Source organism: Falco peregrinus, chromosome 1, assembly GCF_023634155.1.
Source record: "Falco peregrinus isolate bFalPer1 chromosome 1, bFalPer1.pri, whole genome shotgun sequence".
NCBI lineage: Eukaryota > Metazoa > Chordata > Aves > Falconiformes > Falconidae > Falco > Falco peregrinus.
Window position 1 is genome coordinate 70961224 of NC_073721.1, and position 23063 is coordinate 70984286.

At 41.0% G+C, this 23063-nt stretch overlaps 1 protein-coding gene across 9 annotated transcripts; it reads right to left on the minus strand.

The window, feature by feature from the left end:
• Positions 1 to 1154: 1154 nt before the first annotated feature.
• Positions 1155 to 23029, minus strand: AP4S1 (adaptor related protein complex 4 subunit sigma 1). 9 transcript variants are annotated; one of them, XM_055793589.1, is made up of 7 exons: positions 22952 to 22969; positions 17420 to 17577; positions 15445 to 15645; positions 13942 to 14028; positions 12811 to 12879; positions 9881 to 9904; positions 1155 to 1885 (listed from the first exon to the last, which is right to left on the minus strand). In XM_055793589.1, the coding sequence occupies exons 3-7, from the start codon at positions 15580 to 15582 to the stop codon at positions 1757 to 1759; spliced, it is 447 nt and encodes a 148-aa protein (XP_055649564.1). In that variant the 5' UTR covers positions 15583 to 15645; positions 17420 to 17577; positions 22952 to 22969; the 3' UTR covers positions 1155 to 1756. The 9 variants fall into 9 exon arrangements, 8 of the variants coding, with proteins under 8 accessions (XP_055649564.1, XP_055649563.1, XP_055649561.1 ...); XM_055793588.1 differs by lacking the exon at positions 22952 to 22969 and adding an exon at positions 21871 to 22313; XM_055793586.1 differs by lacking the exon at positions 22952 to 22969 and adding an exon at positions 17137 to 17236 and having other exon boundaries at positions 17420 to 21854.
• Positions 23030 to 23063: the final 34 nt, after the last annotated feature.

Here is a 23063-nt window from a genome sequence, read left to right on the forward strand (position 1 = left end):
CTCTGCGCTCAGATCTTCTCAAAATCACACAGTGCAGCTTTTTAAGAACTAGCCTGGCAGCGGTAACACTGCATGTGGCAGTTTCTGGTGCTCTGCCGTGGGCCCATGTGACCTGAGGTTATAGTTCCTCATTATATTGGAATAAAAACTGGGTCAAATGATGCAGCTGATTCAGCTTCGCTGGAGGTGGAGTGCCTCTCTTGGTTTCAGCCTGTGGTGCAGTATTTTATTGGTAAAAAGTGGCTTACAGTGAGATAAAGTGTGGTGCTAATATGTCTTTAAAGATACTTACGTACTTGATACCAGCAAAGAAAAATTATTATTCTAGTTGAATCTGTGTGGTAGGCTTTGTTCTGTGCCAGTTCTCTTTGGTAACAGCCTTTTCTTGGACCACTGCTGAGGGAGGGCTTGCCAGAAGATTCTGCCTCACACATATAAATGAGGTTGATGCCAGATTTCTTTTCATAGCATTATTCACAGGACTTTACAGGCGTCATGTTTGACATTTTCCCCAATGCGGCGTTGGAGAGGCATCTCCTCCATCCCGGACTCCTGCGTCTATTGTGTTTCAAGTAAACAGTCGCATAAGCCCTGCGTACAAAGTATCTGCCCCGAATACAATGTCAACCCGTTTGGCTGACTGTGGTGTTACTGTAAAGCTGCCTGGACTGTTCTCTCGCACAACACTTGCCTCTTTTGCTTCTTAGACCCTGGTTTCTAGGTGCAATTTAGACGTGACAGCTACGTGCTTTCACACATAAAACTTGTACGGTGTACGTTCTTTCAGTATCAGTGTGCCTAAGTGTTGGTGTGGAAGGTATGAAGAAGCAGCCAGACACGTTAATTCTGGAAAGGTAAGTGAAAGTTAGCTCAGATTGTTATTGTTAAGTGACTTAATCAGTGTGCCCTGTACCTGTGAATACAAGTTGGGGTAGCTATGTGCTCCTGCTCGAGAAGGGAGATCTGGTTTGGTACCTTACTGGTACTGAGAAACTTAGGTACCTTTTATTACTCATCTTTTGTAAATGTTTTATTCATGACGCATGGATCGAACGTACAAGCGAAAAGAAAATATACTGATGTGCCAAAACAGGAAAAAAATTGTGTAACTTACAAAGCAAACATGATAAAAAAGGATAAAAAATATCAAACACTTGATTTTAGTTATCTTTTATTAATGTTATAATATTTAAGTGCCAGATACTTATAGTTGCAACTTACACAGTATGCAGGAATACTAAATACATCTGTACTACTGCTATTAAAATTTGTTTTGTAACCATTATTTGCATGGAAAAGGGAAACCAGCTTTTTAAAAAGCCATCATAAAAGCTACAGAATTTTAATTTACAGTACATCTGTATGAAAATAAAATCAAGTCGGTGCTTAAAGGAGGCACTGAAACTCAGTTTGAATTTATATTTCCGTATTTTATGTCTTCTAGGTAATTCAGAGTGATACCTAGACAGTCATGTGTAAGTTTCCATTACTTTATCATCGGTTTAAAAAATGTTGACAGTTCTAGAAAGGTTTCTGCTGTGTCAATAAAGCTGCAGCTGAAATTGAAGGTTCCACCACTTGATGTTTAGCTGTACCTTTCCATTAGGTACGTAGGGTACAGGAGAAACAGGAAATATTTTCCACCTAATTTAAGTATTGCATGAGTCAGTTTTACAACATCAGAAAAATGCTGTTGGCACGCTCTTGATGGTTTCACCATCTCTTGTAAAATGCTTTTATTCAGTCTTGTATCTTCCTAGTTTTCTGCCACTTTGTCAAGCACAAACAGAGGGGCAAGAATTCTGTTCCTGTTTGTCTCCACAATGCAACCATTCAGCACCATTTCATCCAAAATGATGTGCACTCTGTCCAAATTGAACATTATCTGGAAACATTTCAAGTTAAGTGTATTTTGAACAACATTCAGAGCAAACCTTGGGCACGTTAGTCTAACCAAAGTTTACAAGAATAGGGATTTCTTGTAGTTTATTTGGGTGTTTATTTTAGTAAAGCTAAGAAAATGGTTCAACTGACACTTTTTTCTGATCAGAGAGATGTCAGAAGTTTGTAGTAGAGAAGCTGAAGCCCCAGTATATCTCGTCCTGGAAGATTACTACATAGTAGTAAGCTCAAGGTAAATTTTAGCTTATACGTAGATGGTTAATTTTACTGTTTGCCTGAGTACCATGTATTGCTTGAATATAAAATGTTACCAAGGGATAACAACCTTGAGTGCGAAGATGTAAATATTCTGCATTTCTTCTTTAAAAAGTGTCAGCCAAATTCTTAAAATATGATTCTCAAATTGTCCTTATCCTAAGTTACTAACGCTGTTTGATCTGCTTGAAAGGAATATGCCGATATGTGAAGTTGAGTTGTTGATCGAGTAATAAAGCTCAGGAAGAAGAACAGAAGTAAATGGTTCCTATTTTAAATACTTTCTAAAATATACTTATCTCTAAATGTTCACCTAAAGGAAAATAACCTGAAACAACACAAGTTTGAGCTCAGAGGCCAGCCTGCTTTTGCCCTAGTCGTTGTATTTATGTTTGTGGACATCCATTCTGATCAGTAGAGTAGCAAGAGGCAGGTTTTAGAAGGCATCAAGGCTTTCCTCTGCTCAGCGTGACGAAGATTAAGTCTCGTTTTTTGAACGTGACTGGGGTATTTAAGGGGACTGCTCTGCAGCACGAGTTCTGGTGGAGCTAACTGCTGCGCTCTGCCGAAGCAGGAACAGGGGGAGCGCCGAGCTGTACAGAGCAGCTGAGAAGCCACACACTTGCATTTACCCCCTAGGGGGAACAAATAAATACAAGTGGTTGGGGAGACACTTTAAAGCACCAGAGCTGCACCGACGTAAGCTCATGAAAGTGAACAGTCTTGGGTCTAAATGCAAGGAATGGATTTAAATTAAGTAACATTGAATGTCTCCATGCCTCGTTTTTCAGCACCTGGCTTTGAGAAGGGAATTCCTTGACCTCAGTTAGGTGCCTTATTTTCCCTGCAGTGAGTGGTGAAAGACGGACCCATCAAACAATTCACAGATTCTAGGGAACCAAGGCTGAATTACCTCTCCGGGAATGCAGAGAGGGAGTTTTCTGTGATTACTTTGTGTAATGACAACTGGCTTGGTGTCTTCTAAAATGTATAGAGGTGCAGCCTGCCTGAATCCCATGGAGGGCAGAGGCTGAGCCTGTCCTCAGCCTGGGGAATTCCAAACCCCCCTTTCTCCAGGGGCAAGTTTAGCTGCGTTGGTAGCAGCTGCACCTCCTGCCTTCTACTCAAGGTTCTCCTGCTGTTATGTGAAAGTTCTGGAGTCTGACTGTCTATCCTGCGACGAGAGAAGGTTCAGGTTTTGTCCCTATCTCTGTTAAAGCAAGAAGAGGGGCACAGAGTCACGTCAGCCTTGCGTGCGACCACCCTTCTAAGAGATGAGAAGTAGAAGCTTGAACTTGTTCAGGCTAAGCTGTAGGGTGAACCTGTATGGTCACGTCGCTGAGAACCCAGCTGGCAGGCTGCTGCCTTCCTCTGCTGCTTCAAATTGCTGTGAGCGCTTTGGGCTGCAGCGAGCGCTACCATATACTCCTGCAGAAGGGTAAGAAATTGTGTCACTGCTCCAACAAATCCATTCTGCTTGACCAAGAGCACAGCACCTCTAGGTAACGGAATTCAGGCCCCCAAATAACTTTACTACTCGTTACTGTTAAGTGAGGAAGAGAAACTGTAGCTGTCAACAAGATCTTCTGTACATCCGTGGTTCATCAAATAGGTTCCAATTTGCTGGCCTAAACTTAACCACCTGATTTAATTCTGAGCTGTATTTTAAATAACCAGGCTTCTTCCCAGGTCTGACTGCAGGCCTAACTTGCTTCTAGAAGTCAGACTCGTGCCTTTCAATACGGACGAGCACTACTACCCTTAAAACTTTTAACACTCCCAGTTTCTGTGGTTCCAGAGACAAAGATAGTAGTTTTACTTTGCTTGGCAGATTAAGGACTAGAGACAAATTTCTTCCTATGGTATACTTTTCAAGTAAACATTCTCTACATAAATATTTTACTCTGAGAAGTTAGGATTTCTTTATCCCAGTAACATGAGAAACTCAGGACGACAGCTCTGCTGTTGCTTAGTTCAGCTCTGGCACTGCTGCACACAGGGCAGGAGGATCTGTTAACAAAGGCAGATAACATTCCATTCAGGTTTCAACAAGCGATAAAGCCAGCTCCTCCTCCCCAGCTTTTAATTTTTACACTACCACTGATTCACAGTGCTCCAGTTCCCACGGTGGAGCGAGAGCTCCCGTCTCTCCAGGCCTTCCTCTTCCTTTGGGAGTCCTACGGCTCTAAAACCCAGACGACTGGATCAACCAGGATCTGTGATGATGCAGCAGCGTGCTGCTCCCACCTTATTCTTCTGCATCACTTTAAGAAAACATTTAAAACACACTTAACACTGCTTTCTTCCCCTACTGCATTTCCTAACGAGCTGATAGCGTGCCAAAGGAAAACTGCTCCCATACCAGTAAGTATCTTTCAGCTGTTCCACTCAGACCCAATATGGTTCAATGAGATGGCAGTTCCCCTGCAGGGCCACTCCAGGTTATTTCAAAACTGGTCTGCTCATTACAGAAAACAGCGGTAACATTTCCATCCATCTGTGTGACCAGTTATTCTCGCAGTCACTGTTCCAGAACCAGCGATTTCACCTGCAGTTTGAATGGGGATACTAATACCATTCTGGAAAGCTCTAGCACCTTGATTTTGGCAGGTCCCAAAGCATTCCTTACCCTCTGCCCTCAGCCTCGCATACCGGCTTCCTTTTTCTGTTCCCTTCCCACCCCCTTTACCAGGCTGCTCTTGGCAGTCAGATGGCACAGGGAGCAGCTTTGGCTTTTTCCCCCTCCCTCCAAGTCTCATGACTGGTCTATGGTTACATCTCATCACACGCTGCTTACCCATTCAGCCTGAACGCCCTGCCCCCTGAGGGATAGGGATCTCTGATGCCTGGCAAGGCTCGTTCTCCCCACCTGTCACTTGTTTGACAAGTGACCCCAAATTTCAGGGTTTAAAGCCCTGAAGTCATAGATCCACACCCAGCTGCAAAGCACCACAGCAAACCAGTTTGAGCAACTGGCAACCGGAAAAAGCCATATTCGGTGCGTGTGCTCCACCCAGAGCTGTCATTTAATGTCCTGCTTCCAGTAAGAATCCTGGCTGCCCACAAAAGAGGATTAAGGGGCTTTCACTAATCTGTGCAGAGGCTAACAGAAATTTTTTAAAAAGTGTGCAGAAGAAAACAGACCTTAATCTCTGCGTCTGTAGATAAAAGTCTGTAATAAAAGTTTTCAGAGCACCCAGCTAGGAAATGCTCCTAAAAAGTTGTCAGCCTAGGTGAAAAGAGGCGAGCCCTGAGCATCCTTACAAATTTCAGTCAATGCCGTTGTGGCTACTCTACTACAACTGGTATTTAAATGTTATACTGGCTTCCGGTAACTTTAAGAGCTGCCCTTATTAAAGACAAACATTAATGGTACTTACCACTGTAACACAGTTTTTATGGCACATACATACTAAGAGGAGGTAAATGTGAGTCTTGTGCCTCCTCCCCAGAACGGTTACATGGGCAGATAGTTAAGTCAGGGAGAGGGGAAGGAGGGGAGGAGGAAAGGAAAAAAGCACGTTTAGGGCTTGCATGTGATAACTAACTTCTTCATATAGAGACATTTTAAGATATCTCAGAATTTTCCGGGCAAGTAATTAAGGGTGTGTCTGGGCTTAAGAGATGATAAATTGCAGCCAACACCTGGTGATCAGGTAACACACCCAGGAGCACAAACAGAAGCTGTGTAGATTACAGCACTGCTACTGCTAGGGCCGACGGTTTGCTACTGAATGTCCAGCATTACAAAGCTTGGATTTCCATCCTGGACATTCACCTTCAGCTAAAGATTAGTTGGAGTTGCTTCTGGTTTTTAATCTAGAGTCACACATTCTGACTTTATCTTTGCTGACATTTACTTTAATTAACTTCTAGTCTATCTAATGGGTAAATCTAAAGGCAGGTTTTAGGCACTGACACCCATTTGATGCTTTCTGACCATTTCTTCTTCAAATGACTATGCTGACACTAAATAGGAGACAAACGGTGCCTTCAAGTTCTGTGTTATTCTTGAACAACAGTTTTAAGATAATCCTTTTGTAGGTTTCAGTTTCATCTACTTATTTTACAGTACAAACTGAAGTGCAGCCTTATAAATTCTCAGAATACATAAAGCATTCAATTTTCTTACGACTTAAATGCACTGTATTCTGAACACGTTATTCCATGGGGGAGCTGAAGAATACAGTTGGTTCGTACAAAGCACTCCCTCTATCAAAGCTTTTTATCTATTGCAGGAGCAGCAGCAACTAGTTGCAATGGAATGTGATGTTTTTTTTGGATCAAGACGACATTCTTCAAATGCTTGGTCCTGGAGCACCCTGTCTTCCCCTTCCCCTCCCACAAGGGGAACATAAGTATCTGTTTCTTCCGTAAATTAATAACGTGCCTTCAAGTAAGCTTTGCCTCACCAGTTCAAGCAACAGAAAAGTCAACTTTTTGCAGTTTTAGAAACTCTCACGCTTACCAGCATATTGTTCCCTACAAAAGCTGCTGCAGTAACGCTTGCGTTTGTGTAGTCCCGTCACACCAAGAAAGTAGCTCCTACACCATCCAAGCTGGAGTTTTAGAGCTACGGAAAATCCCACCCACTTACTTAATCCACAGAAGTCAGGCTCAGCTAGTGCTATTAACACCCCAGGATCCAACGCCTCTCAGACAATTTCCGTACTTGTTCATTCAACTGGCCCAATAACACTTCTTGCAGATATTTTAAAACCAAACCAAACAGCTTTAGAAATGTTATGTCATTCCGTCATAGGTACCCTTAAGCATGTGCCTGACTCAGAATGAAAGTGGAAATCATAACAATGGCTAAATGCTTTACAATTCACATGTAAAAGCTTCTGTAAAAACCACGGCTACTCCAAAGTAGTTACTTAGTCGGCTAGCAGCTACTCAGTGTTCACTTTTGCAGTACGCATAAGGTAACTTCACCATTGTTCACGCATTGTTTAGCATCACACGCAGCTGTGTCATACACACATACAAACGTCACGTTTGAATCCTGCTGGGCAGGGTTCAGACGGGACCCAGCCTCTGCCTTGTGCCCAGGGTGCCCTTCCCTGACAGCTCAGCCAGGCTCAGGCCCATGCGAGCTGCAGCGCAGGTGCCCTGGGTGAATCAGGTGTTTGTACCTACACAAAAGCTGGAATCCTGCCTCAGCAGGCGCTGCGCTGCCGGGCGCGCTGGGGTAATGCACCGTGGCTGGGGCAGCTTTAAGAATCGGCGCACACGCTGCAGGCTTAGCCCGGGCTCCAGGAACACTGCAACTGTGAGATGGGCTCAGCCTTTAGATTTAACTGCAGTTTGCTTTGTGCGGGGGTGAATAGCCTTTAATGATGATGATCTGTTTTCCACGGCTTTGGATTTCATGTAATTTCCTACTATTTTTTTCTTGTTAGTAAACACTACTTTCTATATAGAACAGCCACTATTACTTTTGAAATAAACTTCCTACGAATCCGTACACACAAATAATAACATAGAGACAGGAAATTCTGACAGTCTCCTACCAGATCCTCTGTATACAAAGGTTCTGTAAACACTACTTGGTGTTCGCTGCTGCAGACCTTCCAACAGTACTTCCTCTGTCAGATATTTTGCATCCAAGCTAACTGTACTGAATATAAGAGTTAGTGTAAGACTGTTTGGCAATGGAAGTGGTTTAATCCCAGGTGGGGTATTATCTTACATACTGTGAAAGGCATATTGATGGATTATTGCTTGTACTGCATTAACATCTAAGACACTCGTAGTCCAAATCTTACATTGTTCTTCTGGGCCTGCTATTCAAGCTGCTGTCAAAAATAAATACAGTCCTGAGTAACCTACTTAATTGTTACACCTCTGCTTTACATTTAATGTTGAAGGTATCTCACTTCATTTCAACTATTTTAAGTATCCTCTCAACTTACGAAAAGCTCTTCTTCCTAAATGAGAGAATTATTTTGTACGTATACAGAAGCGAAATGTTTAATTTTAAAATTGTTCCTGAAATACATAATGTAGAAAAGTACATTTCTGAGTAGAAAAAATATGTACATCATTCAGATGTACATATTGAGGAGACACAGATCAGACACAAACTTTTCCAATATTATTTCCAGTATTATCAAATAAGATAATAATGCACACCCCTATTTTCCAAATATTTAGATTCACACCCTCATGCTGATGAGACCTGTGTAGAAGATTAATTTCTACAGGAATAAATGGGCTACTGATGGTAACTCTAAGTGTGCAACTACAGGAAATGCCTCTTGGCATGGAAACAACCAGAGGCAGGCAGAACTTCGAATCTTCACTACTCTAGACAATCTAAGATAAAAGAATCGGGTAACTGCAGACTCAAAGTACACCATGTGGAAACATAGGGGACTGGGGACTATTTGTATAATTAATGAATCGATCAGGTTAGTCTCTAATTCAGCAAAGCTCATACACAAGTACACATAGTTCTAATCCTTAACTGTAACTGAATACAAAAAATGTCGTTACACAATCGCTCAGAGACCTTACACGTCACTTCATGCTGAAATATCATTATTGCTCTTTCATAATCTAAGTGAATTTAGGAGTGTTACATTAATACCACAGCATTTTGTGAATTTCAGGAAGGAAATACAGACAGTATATATACACATACATATATATTTAGGTTCAGTAAATAAGATGGAGTACCAGCATGTAACAAAAATTAAAATATTTACAAAAGTTAAATTAATTATTTCCTTTGGGGGTTTTTTGTCAGTAAAGAACAATTCCAAGAAAAATTACAGAATTTTTCTATGTTCTTCCTATGTACTAATTCTTAAATAAGGTAAATAAATTAAATTACAGTATTTCATTCCAGGGTAGCAACTGTATTTCCGGTGTATAATTGACTCTTTTGTACCAGTAGATCTGCATTTAACCAGCAACAAACACAGGCATAAGGATTGCTGGAGGAGAGTGAGCGGGCAGTAGGACTGGAAGAACAGAAGAGGAAGACTCTTTGCACTACATTCTCCTGGCTTCATTTTCTTTGAATACAGTATTTTATTTACTTGCTATTTGTGTTTAATTGTTCAGGACCATATTTTAGTATTTGTTTGTATTTGGGTTTAGTTAATTTTTGAAAATTTTATTTTAGTTAATGCCCTGCAAATCGTACACATGAAGATACAGCTGTGTAAGGGGAGGGGCAGGAAACAAAAAAGGTACCTGTGGTGATGCACAGTTTCCTAAATTTCTTCCTCCCAGGCCTTTCTCTCTTTCCATTGATACAGAAAGTAAAACTCACCTAGACTTCCATGAAGCAAGATCAAAGTGAAAACCTGATCCTACAATGATGCTGCTGCTATTTGGCTCAAGACACAGCTGTAACGTTCTTATTACTGCAGTCATTTCAATTATCTATTTTATTGTAAACTTAAAGTAAAACCCTGAAGTAATAATTAGTTAAGCCTGAAAGTTCCCCCATTAATATAACTTTTCATGTCTAGGTGTTAATGGTACTTAGTTCTAAACAAGCTCTCCCTGTCTGTCTTTAAATGGTACCAGGCTTATCTTAACGACTAAGGATTTAAATAGGTGACCCTGATAAACATCAGCCACGCTTTCAGAAAGGTGCCAAAATGGTGCTACTTACTGTAAGTGCAAAATTTGACAATCAGTGCTACGCAGACAGTATGAACTGGAACATACACCAAAAAGACATGGATAAATGGATTTCTGATACTGAAAAGGATACATCTAATTCACTCTGAAAAGAAAAGAGATAGACAACCATTATTTACAGTTTGATCTCTCATCTCATTGTCATTAGACATTACACATCCCTTGTCACCCACAAGCCACAATTTGAATATAGACGGTGCCATCTGAATGAGTGGGTGGAAAACCAACATCGCTAAACGTGGCAACTCCATCCCTATATTCTCTCTTCCTCCTTCTGCAGAGATAGGATGTTAATGCCAACCTTACAATTTATACAAAAACACAGTTAAAAAATTTGAACAGCAAAATCTAGACATTGTATATACCCACGGCTGTGGTAGCTGGGCTGGATATATTAGGAGAGGGAAGGCAGCTCCAAGCTTTGGACCCTTAGCACTTCTAACTACTCCCCTGCCCCAGCAACACAATTCATTGTATAGTCATCATTTCCTTCCCAGTCTTGGCCTGGATTTACCCCAAGTAGTTTTATTCATTTAACCAAACTCTAAGTTAGAAGCACTTGTGGTCTCTCTGCAGTCAACAGAAGAGATGGGTACCTTCAACAGTTGACTCGGCGCACTTGAGGCATGACTCACTTCCTCGAGATACTCATCGGTCTCCACCGCCAGTAATGGAAGCTTAGGATGACCAAACTTCTAACTCAGCTGCCTCAGTTAAATGTCTACATTTAGAAACTATTAATCAAAGCCTCAGCAGTTAAGATCTTGCGCAGCTGGGGTGGAGCTTCCCCAGCCTGCTGAAAGAGGGAATCTTTATCTGCTACCAAGGGAATTTACTTTGCTAACATGGTTTCCATAACATTTCCAGTCTAACCCTGGATTTAGGCAGAGTTCCCACTGGCAAAACTCCTACTACTTCTGTAGGCTAAAGATCCTCCAAACTGCACTAATTCTAGTCTACAGGCCTCTGCTGAGTGACTCTTGCCGTTCTTCAATTAGGAATCTTTTATGCATCACAAAAACTGTATTTTAAGAGCCTGATCGGTTTAAGTTCCATCAGCATTAAGATGTTAGTTGAAAACACTGGAATAAGTATTCTGAACAGTATCCAGAGTATCTGGGTAGCCAGATAAAAGTGAAGGGGACTCGGAATTACAGCTCACAAGCAACTTTGAAAGCTTTCCCCCTAATTCTGTTAATGTTTATTCTGATATTTGAGCTCTGTAAACTCCATTAGACAAAAATAGAGTATGTGAGAATGTTTAAAGCTCACAAGCCTAAAAATAATAGATGACAAAATGTCCTTCTAGAGCAGGACAGATGTTCTTTCCTTTCCCAGAGTTCTGTCTCCGTTGTCATCATCATAATTTTGGATTCTGCTAAAATTCTGCAAATCCTAAGCATTAATCCATAATAGTACAGACTTATATTTTCTTGCTGTGTGGTTTCTGCCAGAAACCCCAGCTAGAATTATAGCCCTCTTCTTCAGTGATCTGGCATTTATCATGTTATATGCTATTAAAAATAGAACCACAGAACGGCATGAGATTTCTTTAACCACCCACCCCTTTTAGGTTCCCCTAGTTTCAAACCTGAAATGCAATGGAAAATACACAAAACTGTGGTACGATGAATTCAGCAAATTTCTAACAACTATTAGTGGTTGGGTTACATATGTGGTCAAGTAATTTATATGTACTGCATTTACATGTATAAGGACTACATGCATTTTTGCTGGCCTCAAGTGAAGAAAAAAAAAAGAGAAGTGATGGCAACTATTAGCTCAATTAGATCAATAAGAAGTCACCAAATTTTCTCGTGCATTCTTTGTGCTGCTGGGATCAAATTCCATTCCTGGTTATCACTGCTTAGGTTGGGACTACAATCATAACAATTTTAAGAGACAAATTCTGAACTGTCAGAAAGTGGTATACTTAGTACCAGCAGTTTCAACAGGCTGATGCGACGTTAGTTGAAATAATAGCTTAAAACAGTTGCCAGGCATCTAAATAGTGAAGGGTCCAGATGACTTCTTCAAGCATGTTCTTGAATCCACAGAGGGAGCTCTGCCACTCCTGCTGTGGTACCAGGACCTGGAAACTCGTTACAGATCCTGCACGCTGAACTCTTCTATGTATAATTACTAACATAATACCCTCAAGCACATGGACAACAGAGGAAACTATCCAGTCCTCTTTTCTGAGAGGGATATCCAACACATTTCAGCATAAATAAACTGAAATTGTGCCTAAGTATGCTTTCAGTCAAATTTCTCTATAACAAGATTATTACAAACCCTGTATTAAACAGCACGTTCTAACCAGGATTATACTGCTGCATTTTCAAACTTTGTGAAAACAAGCAAGCAAAAAAAACTCACTAACAGGAACAGTGTCATTTTAACTGGAGCTATGTTTGATGTTGAATCTTTAACAAAATTACTGCCTATATAATAGCTGTTGCATGACAACAAAGTGGGGATCACAAGTGCAGACTAGTTTTTGAGGTTTCATTTGCTCCATCCCTCTGATCTTGTTCAGTGAGAGTGATGTCAGCTCCCTGCTTAATGCTTACACCATCTTTGTCATGAATGAAGTTCATTTGGGGGATGTCATGCTAAGAACCGCAAAAAAGAACTGTAAAGAATAACTTCTTTATTTCTTTAAAATGTATAAAATGCCAGTGGCTAATTTACAAGTAGAGGACCTAAAGAAACCCCAGAGCATAAGCATATAAAAACATGCTTTTCTAACACAAATATTTCTGATATTCCTTGTCTGATGATTTATAGCCCATGCATACTTTTACTTCTCTGAAAAATCAGCCACTACTACTTCTTCTTTTTTTCTTTTTATTTATTACAGTGATAGTATTCATATTTCTAAATTAATATAAAAAAGAATTTCCCCTTTGATTATTCCCTCAAATGACGGACGTACGAAAGCTTTGAAAAATAAGAAATATTTCATATTAGAGTCAATGTCTCACTCACCACTCTGCTGAAGTATTTGTCCAAAACTTCCACAAAATTATGAATTAGTTCATATACTGCCATCTCATTCTGAAATTCAATTAAACCCAAGTGAATATTAAATGAAATAGCTAGAAAATGTAATAGTATAGTTTGTGGTGTATGAAAAGCAACTACAAAATACAATAAAGCGCACAAGCTCATAGCAAGAGGAGGTGTGGTTCAGCGCTCAGGGGCAGAAGCTTCAGGCCAGCCACACAAGTAAGCACTGCAGTACCCAATGGATTCGTGTTGCCTGGGCTGCTGCCATCCCATCACACCCATCGTTCCACCGTCACCCAGGTCAGATACATAGATAGATACAGCTAACTAGGCTATGCCTTCCCATGCTGAAGTCAGGCCAGCCAGCTGCCGCACAGGGCCGGGCTATGCTGCAGCAGTACAGGTGGGTGATTTTTCTAGCAAAGCCACAAGACTTTGCCCCACGGGGCATGCTGTTATAGCCCTGACTTGAAGACAGTGGTAGGTAGCAGCTACCTTCCACACCAGCCTGTTCAGATCTCCAGTAGTGAGCTTTAACTAATTTCTGAGAACCAGGAATCAATGTAAACACTAAAGCCTTGAAGGCTCAGCCTGAATGCATGAAATAATGGTAATTGTCAACTTCAGAACTCTTATTTCGCCCCTCCCCCACCCCTTTTGTTAAAAAATACAATAAATTGGCATTTTTCTAGCTGACAGTATGGGAATTTTTTCTTTGCCCAAGGAGGTTAAAAACAGTGGGCAGTTGGAAAGTCACCACAGATGAGACAGCTGCTCTGGCTGTAATGCTTAACATTTGTTGAGAAACACCACCCCACATAAATTTATGTTTAATCAAACATAAATTTAGAAAGCAGAATCAGTACAAGGCTCAGGAAGACTGACTCATGATAACAGCTCAGTATACTGCTATAGACTGAAGTCAAACATACCACATTTTCTTTTATACCTACTCTTCTTTCACAGAAATGAAAATGGGTGGGTTTTTTGCAGTGACTTCTTGAAATTCTCTAATTGCTATTGCAAAATTCCATACTGGAAGAGGACCTGAGCTCTCGCCCATGATCATCACCACAAGCTTTCATTTCAAGAGGGTATGTAATTTCTTACCTCTGTCTCATTGATTCCGACGACTATGAAAAGGGCTGCATACTGCCGATATACCAGCTTAAAGTCCTTATACTCAATGAAAGAGCACTAGGCAGAAGTAAAACAAGTCAAATATAGTAGCTGCCATTTAAGCATTAAACAGTATTAAGCACAGAATGCTGAAAAGACCCAAAGCTTTCACGTTCTTAAGGCTCACAAAGAACAACGGATTTCCCAAGAGCCACCAAACAATTCTGACTTGAAAGAAATGTAGTAGGGTTAACTACTTTACACAAAACTTTTCACCTGCTGGTGGAAAACACGCTACCACTTTTTAAATGGAAAAACTGGAACATACAGAACTGAAGCGACTTGTTCACGGTTACAAAGCAGTCAATACTTTCCCTAAATTTTCATTTGGAAGCACTTCCAAAAGAGATAACCTTAAGGTCAGTTTCATGTTTAAAAAAAGATGGGTATTTTTATATAAAAATGAAGAGCATTAGCCCTCCCGCGGCGGGGCGGGGGGAGCCGCCGTGCCTTTAGCGGGCCGGAGCCGGCAGATGGCGCTGTTACACACGGCTGCGGGGGCCGCCTCCCGCCCGCGCTGCGCCCCTCGGGACCGCAGCACCCCTGCGCCCTGGGGGGGGGGGGCTTCTGTCCCGACAGCCTCTCGCAACAGCCCTGTGGAGGGGGTTCATGTCTTCGGCTCCTGTCAAGCCTCTGAACTAAGGCACTTTATAGGAACTGCTGTTTCCCCCCCCGCCCCCAAGCTGTCCAGACTGAACTGTGAGGATCGCAGTTCAAGGGCACACACAACTAAAGAAGCTGAATTCTGAACATGAAACAAAAAACACTCACGGTCCAAGTCACAGATTTCTCCTCCAATGTAATGTGCTCAAAAGTTGTGCTCAGTTTGGTACTTTTCTTAAAAGAACCAATGGTTTAATTAAGTGAGCCATGAAAACAACTTTCATCTAAAAAAATTTCCACCTTCTGAATTTTCTTTCTTGCAGAAAGCGTGAACACTTTTTTTGCATAAAAATGCCTAATTCAGAAGCCTAAAAAATTCTGTTTCCAAAACCCCCTGTGTTTTAGACTGTATTTTCATAATTTGGAATCCTCTCTCCTAATTTTTTTAACTTAGAGCTGCCAATGCTAATTCCTACCACCTTCTGGCAAAGCAGCAGTAACAACTCTATCGATCTCTACCAGACAGGCAATCAAAGGATAAAATAAATTCTTCCTGGACTTCTGAGCTTCTTCAAACAAACAGAAGGAATCTTTGTGACAGTGATACACAAAACTCCAAAATCTCTGTAAGCCTCAGGAACAAATATTTATTAATGCAGAGTATCAGTTCAACTGACTGAACCCGTAATCCAGAAACACAATCTTTTTCTTCATGGGTACAAATGAAATAATGACCTGCAATGGAAACTGATGTGTTTTCAGAATTATCGACATGAAAGATGTGAGATGTTAATAAAATAAAATGGCTAGGGGAAAAACTACAAGTGTTACCTGATCCTTTGAACGGGAGAGACATTTTTTGATTACTTCAGCTTCCAGCATTGTCCGTTTATTAATTTCTACATGCTCGTAATACCTAGAGAGCCTTGTCTGACCTTGTTTGTTTACCATAAGGAAAAATTTTATCATTTCTTTTTTGTTGATCTCAGCAATAGATTTTAATATGGGGTGCAGGAATCAAGAAGAGTATTTCTGTGAGGGGAAAAAAAAAAAAAAGTAGTAGAATCAGGAGTTTTATAAAAGACTTCCTAAAAGCCAACCAGCCCAGATTTGCATATATTTAAGACTGAGTTTATTGCCAAAATACAGAACATAAGAAAAAAATCTCTAATCTTTTGCATGCATCCCCTGAGCAAAACTCTTCCCCCCCCCTCCCCAAATAACCACAAACTATCTAATAAATAAGAGCTTTCACATTATCAGGCAATTTAATTTCTTTGTAGGATTTGTGGAATTAGAAGACTAAACAGTTACTTCTTCAAAATCATAAATCTACTCCCCATTTTCTTTCTGCATGCTAACTTGTTTGAGAACATGACCAGAAATTTGCCCAATACCAAAACATAAGATTAACACAGCTGATAAAAGCAAAATTGGCCTATGAGCACCCTCACCACTCCTTGCTCCCAACTTGTATTCAACAATTTCATTCGTACCATCCCGACATCAGACTGAAGGGAGAGAGGACAAAGGGAAATGCATGAGCCACAACACATGATCATTTCTTTAACACAGAATGAGAGCCTCCTAAATATTTGGGTATCAGAAGTAGCAACACACACATCTTGAGCCAGACCAGGAGCTGCTAAAATGTTTTCTCCCATCTCATTTCCCACGCTGATATGCAAGGTAGATTCTGCACTTAATGAAAACCAAGTGTGTGTCTTTGATACCTAAGGAGAAACTTGTTCATGTTAATTACTCAAAACAGCTTAACCTCAATCTAAATAAATATTAATTCATACAATGCCACTAAAATATAGTTGTAGCGTATAAACATGCCACATGCAGCAAACAATGAAAAAGGCTATTAAAAAGAGCACAGCATGTATCAGAATCTGCTTGCTAAACAACTAAAATCTTTCAGGTTTTGAAAAGCATGTAAAAAAGGGTAAGCTGCAGATGTAATTTTTTGAAGTACAAGTTCTGGGTTATTTTCTTTAATGCCAGAAAACAGTCACTGTAATGTTTTCCATCTAAATCTCTATTTGGACCACAGATTTACTGGCCCAAATGCTCTTGAGGTTTGTGCACTGGAAATACAACAACTACCACAAAAGCTATTTCTTTACTCCAGTTCTGAGGAGTCACTCCTTGCCTGGTGCAAATATTCTCTCCTAAGGTCTCACAGCTCCTGTCAGAAAGTCCAAGCTGAATAAAAACATTTCAGGAATCCACAGAGCAATACAGTGTAGCTCTTCGTGTAAAACAGGGTAACTTAATGCAGAAAAGCAAGAGGGGAAAAAAATACAAAAACCAAAATAGGTCTCTGAGGCAGCAACTTCATACACACTTAAACATACGCTGATTTTTTGTAACAAGGCAAGCTGCATCGGTGCTGCCATATATTATTAGCAACTTGAATAAACTGCCTATGTACCATTCATGGGTGATAACATCTAAATCTTTGAACAGTGATACAAAAAATCCCAATATATTGTGCTGACACTAATGACTGCTTACTTCTGATTCATACTGGTCACATAATTCTTTTCAGAAGGAAATGCCACCTCTGTTCTCATCACTTGGATGTCAAGAAAGCGATCCCGTTTTCCTCAGTGTACTGTGATTGATTCCAAAAACAAAGAAGTTTAGGTTTCCATACCAAATATATCTTCACCAACGAGACTTGTTACTGAGAATTCATTTCTCAACTAAGTGACACCTCCAGGGAACAGGAGTCCAGAATCAGTCCTCAGACCAAGAGAATCTGTTTGGAATCAAGACAGCCTCAGAACTTTCTCACCTCTGCCCAGCACGGTGAAGTCTCTTCACATCCAGAACAGGAGCACACTTCTGTTGATTCACTCCAACAGAAGAATCATGGATGCTGGTCAGTGCTGCTGCAGTGGTGCACACAGCCTGCCCACTGCACCTTGGGCTTCTGAACCACCACAAATTGGTCTGAGAAAGTATGAACCAGGTAATTAAGAGAAAAAAGGGCCCAGGTGGAAATTTATGATGGGATCTTCACTGTGAGATGGCAGCTTAGGCTGACATTTATGACTAAACGGGAGAGTACCATCCATACAACCTGTCCTGTGTTTCGTAAGTAGCTCTTCACACACACACACGCGTCCTATTTTGTATTGCTGCTTGAAGTTAGAGTTGCAGTAAAAAGAGATGTCTTAACAATTTGAGGCATAGAGAAAGGTAAACCAGTGAGATGTCTTAGTCATTTTTTGATACACACCTTCCAAGAAGTAAGGATAAGAATGAATGACTCCTTCCAGCTCAGAATGAGGTACTCTAGCAAGGGCCAACCTCACGAACCAAACAAACCTGAAGCTTTAAAGCTACTTTAAAAAGGGTTATGGTCTGAAAGACAGACAACCTAAGAACTGCTGCCCACTGTTTTAATGAAAAAAATAGCAAGCTCAGACACAGGAGCCCAAAAGCTAAGCATGTTGTTCCTACCAATTGCAAAACATGTCTGTTCAAGCTAAACAGAAAACGACAGCCACATGGACAGCTTTTCTTTTTTCTTCTTAGTTCTATGCTTCATCTTTGTGTTTGGTACTGCTGAAGCACGAATTAACAGTCCTCTGTTTTGAACAAGTTGTTTCCAAGCTACTTTAACAATTTAGTTATAACCGGTACTGAGGAGCACAAGTCCTGCTCCCACAAATCAGCAAGTTGCACAAATCCATCCCAGAAAAGTAAAAAGCTGAGGCTTTTGATTTGAATGTCTGCAGATATTCAAGTGGGATCTGAGAATGGGAAAACAGTAAAACTACCCCAGGAGCACTGACAGAGCTGTTCTACTTTGAGTTACTATTAAGCAATACATAATAGAAAAAATATGCGAAGAATTGATAGGTATGGATCCTATTGCGGGATCAGTCCCTAATCCTAATTATTCCTCTATTAACCTAATCTTTCTACATGGTTAATCCCTTTCTGACGTTGTGACTATTGTATCTGCATGTATTCTTATGAATGGCCTGGATTGTTTTACATATGAAAATACTTCAGACTAGATGTTTTCTGGTTTTTTAATCCTCACAAATGCTCTTATCCAGAATAGATATATTAAAAAATGAATCATGTTGTAATGGAGGTAGAGCCACAGCAGTACCCAAATGTGTTATCTGTAATTTATGAGACAAACATTATTTGCAGTATTAGAACCGGTGATTAACATCTGTAGGAAAGAAGACCACTAGTATCACTAGTCATTTCTGTATTCTCCCACGAGCCCCAAAGACAGGTTCCATAATGTTAGTCAGAACTTTGCTCATATAAATGGCAGCACAAGCACACAGGTTTGTGTAGAAACACTGGAATAAATTTACATGTACAAACAATATTTTTTTTTTATTTACAAAAACCATGCAAGCATAGCTGTGGAATCTGACTTTGAGAGCAATGCCAGTGTTAAAAACATCTTAAGGGTTTTTCTATTTCCTTTAAAAATAATTCTAAAAAAAAAAAATCACTTGTAGAAATAAAAATATTTGCTTGCACAATTTAGGCAAAAAAGGAAATTACTGAGTTTTGTTTCTAAGAAACAAAGTTTATTTCTTCTCTTTTCATCTTGGTTTTCAGACACAGGCAACATCGTAGAATTAGTTTTGCATATTTAAGATGTAAAGAAACACGTATAGTATAATAAACAAACAAAACATATCTGTGCATGTTGATGGGTGGAGAAACTCCCTTCAAGTTCTATGTATTTGAGAAGCTACCTTTTATGATCAATAATTGGTAGTCTGGCTATGAAAATAGCTCCATTTGTTCTGATACAACTCTTACGTGCTTTTCTGTGTATTCTCACGCACATGCCCGTATGTATCCATGCACATACACACAAATTACAATGCTTTTATGCACACAGAATCAAACGGTTCAAGGGAATTGGTGACAAGATGCAAACCTTTCATATCTCTGCTATTATTTTGCTCATTTTAGTAATGAAAAGACACTACTATCTGAAGGCTGTTTGTCAGAAATGAATAGGCTGTCTCATTCCAGGTCACTGGACAACTATCTGCATCACAAATGCACTCAGGAACCGAAGACTGAAAGGGACTGTCGAGAACCTGATGGGACTGACAAGTCCAGCTCGCCCCATCACAGTCAACCATGCATTAGAAATACTGTCCAGAAAAGCATACAGTATATGCTTCATGCATACCTGATCTATGAAACACCTACGAAACTCTGTGACAGAATGAAGACTCCCTAGAAACAAAAACCTGAGAAGGTATCACTTGGTGATGATGTAAAAGGTCTTGAAACTGCACTTTCCTTCAAAGGAAATGAACTTTCTGGAGTGACTGAGTAGCACTCTCATTTCCTTTACAAAATATTTCTTCTGCAAGGATTATTTGGCACACACACAAACAACATACTGTTTAACTACTGTGATTTAAATATGCGCTGTTTCACTGCGTTTGATCTCACCCTCATTAAAGTATCTCTCACAGATAAATATCTACGAGAGAAAACTGGTATTGTGATTTGCTTGGACAACTCACGCTGGTAGACTGACGGAGTATGTAGCCATTGATGACTTACAATATGATGGCTTCAAACTCCTTCTAAACTAGCACATATGCAGCAGACTAAGGACCCTGGCTCACCAAGAGAGATGCTTCTTGATTTTACTGCCCCTAGGCAGACTCATTGCCCTCTGCCTGTACAGGTAACTCCAGCCTTGTACTTCAAGGTAAACTGAGACCTGCCTGGTTTGCTTCAAGATGCTGAAACAGAAGCCATGCAGGAACTGCTTCCTGGACATGCCAGCTCTGTAGGCCACATAACCGCATGAGACACCTCAAAGTAAGTTATCCCTGTGTCTGAGTCACACCCCTAAACGCTGTCTTTTCAGATACCGGTTGAGACCTCTAAGAAGCAAAGCCTGCAATACCTGTTCTGCGGATAAAAATGTCTTAAGTCTCCAGCATGGCCAATCCAGCAGATTCTATGTGCAGTAATATAAAATGTATTGTAAACATAATTTTAATACTCCTCCAGTAGATACAAGAACTTAATATTCATTTATTTTGTCCAAGATTTCTCCAATATTTATACATAATCTGACACATAAATTACAAAAAAAGAAACAACCTAAGTTTGAAACTTCTTGCAGTACATTATCATTCAAATCAGATGTGTCTCTCAAGCTAAAATCACCAGTCAATGTCCACAGATTTAGAAGTATTTTAGTTATTCTGCTATAACAATGTTTTGCAACATTCTGGAGCTCTCAGCTAAAATGTTAAGTAAGATAGGATCTAACAAACAAGAAATGTATGAACACATTTTTACAGAATTGCTTCATCAAGAGTTAAAAATAAATGTTAGATAGAATTATAAGCAAATAATTTACTGCACTGTCCATCTCTAAACAAGTTGGTTTTCTGGATGCAGAGGTCTAATGGCACTTTATATGTGTACTAAATGTGGAACAAAATGGGCTAAACTGGAATTAAAGCATTAATGAAAACAAGAAAAATGGCTAAGTAGAGGCAGAGGCACAAGCAGGTGTCAACATTGGAACAAATATTTTTAAGATATATGTCTATTGAAGCTTTCTGGCTATGAAATTATTGTACAGAAGTATGCAGCAAATGAAGATCGCTCACATAACTGAAACCCCTTGCTCTTCCTATTTTTGTTCTGACCATGGACAACTCTTTAATAAAAATCACATGCAGTGTTAATAATATTTATCAGTAAAAGCAATTTTTGTATTCTAGATCTTATTATTGTGCACATTGTAATTCACTCAAAGATGAAACAACTATTATCTATGAAGGTTTAAAATAAGATACTGTGTTCAACTTCAGGATCAGGAATTTTAAAAAAGTAACCTTATTCATCTAGGGAAGTCAGGGAGGAAGGAAAGAGTAAAAAAGTTTTTCCTTTGCTGTTGAGTTGTCAAAATGCTGGCTGAACATAGTAACGGAATTAAATTGCAGTAACTCCCATATACTCAGGAATGAGGAATGTCCCATAAGATTGGAGCTAAACAAAAGGCTAAACTGGTTATGAGGTCAGTATTCATTTTTAGTAATGATTTGACACTGTTGGTAGACAATGAAAAAAATCAGCTGAGGTGGAAAGGAGCTGGATTTAGATTGGCTAATCTGTATGGAATCAGGAAGACTGTAGGATGAAATTTTAGTAGGAAATGATTTAATGGAGAAGAAAGGAAGGACTGGATAAACCAACTAAAACATCAATACAGACCTGAGGACAGATTAGTAGAGAAAGGAAACGCCTGTACTGAGGCAAGCGGTATTTATTTTTTCAGTGATGAACGGAATTCCAACCCTGTCAAGAATAAGCCCTCTTTAGGAAACTACCCATTTTTTTACAGAATGAGTACAGCACGTAAATATTTTGGAGGGAGGCAAAACCAAACTCCTACGTTCCTTACAACAGGTGACCTACAGATAGTTTCAAATAGGATGCGATGGTCATTTTTAAATATTGTGTTTCAGAGCAGTATTTTGCAGCTGAGGTAATTTCACCATATCCAAACCATGGCATCAAACAAAGCATTGCCATCACAAATAAAACTGGGCCAAATAAAATAAACCAGTCATTTCTGGCAAAACCTTCCTCACGTGGAAAAGGCTTTTAAATGGCAAACGTTGCGCACTTTCCCTTTCTCATTGAGGAGGAAATATAGTACACACATGCCTTACCATAGAGACCATGGAGATGACCATTCATTTAAAAGATTAGCCAACTTCCAGGGACATATCATAAATTTAAGTAATCTATTCCAAAACCACCTCCTTGCAGGGCAAATTCAGCGCACCATTACACCGCCGTGAGTTTTACAGGCTGAAGCGTTCAAGCCCCGCTGTGCCGTTCGCACGCCGGTCTGGGGAGCGGGCACAGGCCCCCAGGCACAGGCCGGCCCGGCGGCTGCCCCGAGGGCGTTTGACACTCCGTAGGCGCGGAGCCGCCGCGGCACCGGCCAGCCAAACCCCGCCGCCTCAGCCGAACGCCACCGCTTCCCCTTTTCGCTTCAGAGCGGACGGAAACCGCCCAGCCGCGCTCCCCGGCCGCGCCCGGGCCCACCGGCCCCGGCCCCGATCCACCTGCGGCCGGGCCGCGGGCGGGGCGCGGCCTTCCCCCTCCTCGCGGCAGCGGTTGCCGGCAGCGGGCTGCCCCGGGGCGGAGAGGGGAGGGCACCGTGACGGAGACAGCTGGCGGCAGGGACGGCTGCCCTGCCCCGGGGCAGCGTGCCGCCACCCCAACCCCGGGAGGGGGCTCCCGCTCCCCCGCCCGCCCCCCGCCCCCGGGGCACGCCGCTCACCTCCCTCCTGCGCATGCGCACTCCGCCGCCTTGCCCGTGCGGGCGGAGCAAGTCGGCGGCCGAGGGGAGCGATTTCCCGGCATGCGCCGCGTGGCTCCCCCCTCCTCTCCCC

Bases quoted from the DNA above. Each gene is read 5' to 3' on its own strand.
- AP4S1 (XM_055793587.1), bottom strand. From the start codon at position 15,582: ATGATAAAATTTTTCCTTATGGTAAACAAACAAGGTCAGACAAGGCTC. The intron at 14,029-15,444 runs GTAACACTTGTA...ACTTCTGCCTAG, and splicing joins TCTCCCGTTCAAAGGATCAG to TGCTCTTTCATTGAGTATAA. The intron at 12,880-13,941 runs GTAAGAAATTAC...ATTGAATTTCAG, and splicing joins TCGGAATCAATGAGACAGAG to AATGAGATGGCAGTATATGA.